Source organism: Trypanosoma equiperdum (genome assembly GCF_001457755.1).
Source record: "Trypanosoma equiperdum strain OVI genome assembly, contig: ctg_549, whole genome shotgun sequence".
NCBI lineage: Eukaryota > Euglenozoa > Kinetoplastea > Trypanosomatida > Trypanosomatidae > Trypanosoma > Trypanosoma equiperdum.
This window is the reverse complement of record NW_027124475.1, coordinates 2379-7707: the sequence shown is the minus strand read 5'-3', so window position 1 is coordinate 7707 and position 5329 is coordinate 2379. Positions and strand designations below refer to the sequence as shown.

Below are 5329 nucleotides of genomic sequence, written 5' to 3'. Positions count from 1 at the left end.
TTTTTTTTTTTTTTGTATCGGGATAAGATTTTTAATTGTAAAATTATGTGGCCGCAGGGAGGCACAGCGAGCAGGTGACTATATATATGCACATTTTTTTAAGTTTCTCCGCTTTGGTCAACTGCCCTTGTAAGTGGCGAACGGTTGCTTAGAGTGGATAAATAAAGGAGGACTTGAAAGGAAAGCCTGTATGTATGAGTGGAAATGAGAAGTAGCCTCTTTTCCATTCATTCATTCATCGTCACAGTCTTATGGATGGACTCGTGAAGGTATTGGCGCTTCCTTTTTTGCTTCCTTTTTTTTATTTTTCTTTAAAAGAAGGTTGAAAGAAGAACATTGGCATCCTATTTTATTATATATATGTTTTTTTTTCTTTTGGGGGTGGGCGGGTGGGCGTTACTTGTGCATTTTTACTAATCTCTTTTGTTGTTTCACACAACTTTTATTATGGGAAAATGTTTTCCTATTCCTCTGTTTTGGTATTGCGGTCGGGACGAAGCTAAAGAGAAAAAAGCAAAGGGTTAATACAAATCAACGCTTATATTTATCGCAGCACAAATAGCCAGTGTGGGGGTGCGTGTGTATAAAATCCGAGGCACGTCTATATATATATATATATATATACAAACATACAGTTGAGGGAGCGACACAAACAGTTTTAGCGTTAACAGCGAAGTTTTGTTGTGACGGGAGCAACACGGGAACGATACGGAGAAGGAGAGGAAAAACAGTGGACTCACGAAGCGATGTTGCTTGAAGTTGCCATTTTCTTACTAACAGCACTTGCGTTGTATTCGTTTTACTTTGTCAAATCATTCAATGTCACGAGGCCGACAGATCCACCAGTGTATCCTGTCACCGTACCCATTCTTGGACACATTATACAGTTTGGAAAAAGCCCTCTTGGCTTCATGCAGGAATGCAAGCGTCAATTGAAGTCAGGCATTTTTACCATTAACATCGTGGGTAAGAGGGTGACCATCGTTGGCGATCCCCACGAACACAGCCGCTTCTTTTTGCCTCGTAACGAGGTATTGTCACCGCGGGAAGTGTACAGTTTTATGGTGCCCGTGTTTGGTGAGGGGGTTGCATATGCTGCCCCGTACCCAAGGATGCGTGAGCAACTCAACTTTCTTGCGGAGGAATTAACCATCGCCAAGTTTCAGAACTTCGTCCCCGCCATTCAGCACGAGGTGCGCAAGTTTATGGCGGCCAACTGGGATAAGGACGAGGGGGAAATCAATTTGCTGGAGGACTGCAGCACAATGATTATTAATACCGCTTGTCAGTGTTTATTTGGGGAGGACCTGCGGAAGCGGCTCGATGCGCGTAGGTTCGCGCAACTTCTGGCGAAGATGGAAAGCAGTTTAATCCCTGCGGCTGTGTTCCTGCCCATCTTGCTGAAGTTACCACTCCCACAATCTGCCCGCTGCCACGAGGCACGTACCGAACTGCAGAAAATTCTCAGTGAGATTATCATTGCCCGAAAGGAGGAGGAAGTCAACAAGGACAGCTCTACATCCGATCTTCTCTCAGGCCTTCTCAGTGCCGTCTACCGCGACGGAACTCCCATGTCCCTACACGAGGTATGTGGCATGATCGTGGCTGCCATGTTCGCTGGTCAGCACACTTCATCCATCACCACTACGTGGTCTATGCTGCATCTTATGCACCCAGCAAACGTAAAGCACCTGGAGGCGTTACGCAAGGAAATTGAGGAGTTCCCCGCTCAACTCAATTACAATAATGTGATGGACGAAATGCCCTTTGCGGAGCGTTGCGCCCGCGAGTCCATTCGCCGTGACCCGCCACTCCTCATGCTGATGCGCAAGGTAATGGCCGATGTAAAGGTTGGGTCGTATGTTGTACCAAAAGGCGATATCATCGCATGTTCACCGCTTCTCTCTCATCATGACGAGGAGGCCTTTCCAGAGCCGAGGCGGTGGGATCCGGAGAGAGACGAGAAGGTTGAAGGTGCTTTTATCGGCTTCGGTGCCGGAGTGCACAAGTGCATTGGTCAAAAATTTGGACTTCTGCAGGTGAAAACAATTCTTGCCACAGCTTTCCGAAGCTATGATTTCCAGCTATTACGGGATGAAGTGCCGGACCCTGACTATCACACAATGGTTGTCGGACCAACTGCGTCACAATGCCGTGTGAAATACATCCGGCGGAAGGCGGCAGCTGCTTAGATTCGATTGTGAGCGTGACTCTCCATATGGCATGTATTAGTCATGCTTTCACCACACTATCGAGGCCGATGGGAACTCTCCTTCTGGGGTTGAGTTTATCTGTTGTCATGGTTGTTGGTGCAAGAGAGAGGGGAATTGGAGCTCCACATATTGGAAAGTCTCTTTCATTCTTTTTTTTTGTTTAGGCACCTCTTGTTACTTTTGTGCAATGGGCACCCTGATGCATATATATTTATTTGTTGTATGGCTCCAACTGGGGGACGAGTACATCGTGTAAGAAGTGGGGAGCCGAGCAACCCGATGCGAAGAGCGTCAGGTGAGCAGAAGGAGATGCGCGTGTAATTAAGCATCATGTTGGATAAGAGAACTTGTTACCTTTATTGCAATTTTCCTCTTACCAAAGTTGTCCTGATTAACTGCACAGATGTAGACTTAAAGGAGTGAGTGTGGGAGCTGCGCAATCCTTCTTTTGTGATTAGTGGGGAGATATCAACCCCTAAAAAGGGAGAAAGAAAGTATGGCAATAATTTAGATTCATATGTAAGTCCGCCGTGTGCGCGTGTTTTTTGGGTTTAAGTGGATAGATACATGGTCTTCTTCACTTTTCCTTTCTCGCATCCTAACGTCTTTTCCCTGTAGTGTTCATTACAGTGTAAGGACGCAAAGACAAGGAGTTTGTGTATGTACAGCTGCTTATATATTACCTTTATTAATCGATTACGGTCGCTTTTTTAACCCCAAGAGGGCACTAACCGTTTTATTTGTTTTTAAAATAAAAAAAAAGAACTTCCGCCATCGGAAGAAAGGGTGGGGGTGGGGGAACGAGAGAGTGAACAATAAATTCAGAAGTGATGTTAAACAGAGGTAGGAGGAAGTCATTTAACCACTTATTAACATTAAGCAAAAAGAACTTAGCAGAGACCTGCGAGGTCTGAGAAGTTGTGTCGCACCTAACCGGGAAAACTGGACATGGTCGTTTTTTGTGAGGGCAACCCCACCGGTCTAGGAGGGTGAATATAGAAAAAAATTTAGTGGGTGAGTCGTACCATTCAGTTTCATGGAAATGAACCTTATATCGTTCTTTTTTTTTTTTAAACCTAGCCTTTAAAAAAATTTTTAAATGTTGAAAGGAACTGACGCTCGTCTCGAGGCATCGCCTCTCTTGTGTCCGTCGCCTGCTCGATTTTTGTGGGTTTCCTTCTCATTTCCTGAAACTTCATTTTACTGGTCCGCGTTGCATATATTTAAATGGAACAGTAACCTCCGACACGAGAGAGAAAGAAGAAGCACAGAATAATACGCCGATGCGCGCGCACAGGCATCAAATAGGTGAAGTGATTGCCTTTTCGCGCCCGATTCAGGAAAACGCGACCAACGTATTATTCATGAAGGAAAATGTGGTGTCGCCCCCCCTTTTTTTCCTCTCCACAGTGTCTTTTGGTTCAGTTTCTGTGACCTCCCGGTGGGGGCAGGGAAAGCGTCATTCTTTTTGTTTGTTGTGCCTTCCGAATATCTGGGTGGGAGAGTTTTAGCTTTCCTCCGTCTGTCGCACCCTTAACTGCTCTCCTCACCAAGTGGAGCCCATTGTTCAGCGCTCTCTCATATATTTTCCTTATTCATCCTTCTGTTCCTGTTTCTACTGTTGCCTGTACTGTAGGGTGTGAGAAACAAATGACGCACTCCACTGATCTTCAGTGGCTGTTGGTTCGCCAGAACAGTAAATTTCTGCAGAAGCGGAATGGCATTCGATTGAGCAGTGATCCGTTCAATAACAACGCGAATTGGACAAAGCGACAGTCTGGTTTCCTGAACACGAAGGCCGCAGTGATAAAGACGAAGGGTGATCGCATCCTCCTGACAACAAAGAGCGGTGATACAAACAACAAGCCCAAGTTGATGTATAAGAAGACTGTGATGGAACCTGGCGTGAAGTCATCAGTGGTGAAGAGAGCTGTTGCCGACATCCGCCCCGACCTTGCTAAGATGGCATACCGTCGCGCGCGCAAGATGGCATGTACCATCACTCGCATGAAGAAGGTGTGTGCTGCTCGCAAGGAGCGCTCATCGAAGATGCACTTCCACCGAAAGACAGTCCGCCCAAAGCGTAACTGAGGTCGAGGGAAGGGATTGCCATCTGCTTGTGCGTACTGATGGTGTGATCAGTCGTTTCCATACCTTTTTTTGATTTACAGTTCTCCTTTTCGTTTACATTGAGAAGCTTTAAGATGATTATTTCCCCCCTCCTTTCTCACTGCTTGAGGGTGCTGTGCAAGTGTGTATTCTATTGCTAACCATCAAGATACGTTGCTTGTCATGTTTCCTTTTATATCTTTGTTCTTGTTCTTTTGGTAGGGCTTGAATAGCTCGTTAGCCAGTATATACAGCCTTTGAGCGGTTTACGAGGCTGCAGTCATTATGGGAGGGAGGACTGATTACTCTTTGTGTACCTGATGTTGCCATCTAGTTGCCATGTGGGAGTGCTTGTGTTGCCTCGTGAGCTCTTGCGATTCAGAACACGGCTTTTTTGTTAGAGCGGCTCACAACGTTTCCTGCACTGTAAGGGGCATGGGGGACGGCGTGTTGGGACGGTTTGTGCCACGGTTTAGGGAAGCCAAGCAGACGCCACTTTGCCTACTGCCGACGGATCGCTACTTAGCCTCTTCTAGAAGCTGGTGTCATGCGGCGGCTTCAGTTACCGTGCACTCAGGCATAATCATCATTCTAAATTGATGCACTGAAGGCCGACGTTTGTTACTTGTTTGTACGGACGCTTTGTCCGGGACAGGCGTGAGAGTGAGTGTTGTAGCAGTGAAGAATCAGTGCAAATTTTCTACTCCTTTTGGTCTGTACACATTGCGACGTCCGTTATGGTTGCGTCCTGGTTCTCTGTTTTGTCCTAGGCGTCCTTGCTCCGTGTAAAATTTCCCCAATTGACCTCTTGTTTACCTTCTTTTCGCTAGTCGCCCCACATTTCTATTTTTTGTTCCTGTCGTTGACATTTTCCCCCGTTGAATTTTTCTTTAATGTGCCAGTAGGTGGTTGTATTTAAAGCAATACTATAGGGAGACGCGCGGCGCACTTGATAGCATTTCATAATACCAAACTGAACTAACAGAGCAGAGGACGAAAAGAAGAGC

General features: G+C 46.1%; 2 protein-coding genes across 2 annotated transcripts; both read left to right on the top strand.

Annotated features, from left to right (window-relative positions):
• Positions 1–746: 746 nt before the first annotated feature.
• On the top strand, positions 747–2192 carry TEOVI_000229700 (sterol 14-alpha-demethylase; the record flags this gene model as incomplete). Its single annotated transcript, XM_067225388.1, has 1 exon — positions 747–2192. One exon carries the CDS (start codon positions 747–749, stop codon positions 2190–2192), a length of 1446 nt encoding a protein of 481 aa, XP_067081489.1.
• A 1671-nt stretch (positions 2193–3863) lies between these two features.
• TEOVI_000229600 (60S ribosomal protein L28, putative) lies at positions 3864–4304 on the top strand (the record flags this gene model as incomplete). Its single annotated transcript, XM_067225387.1, has 1 exon — positions 3864–4304. One exon carries the CDS (start codon positions 3864–3866, stop codon positions 4302–4304), a length of 441 nt encoding a protein of 146 aa, XP_067081488.1.
• Between the last annotated feature and the right edge of the window lie 1025 nt (positions 4305–5329).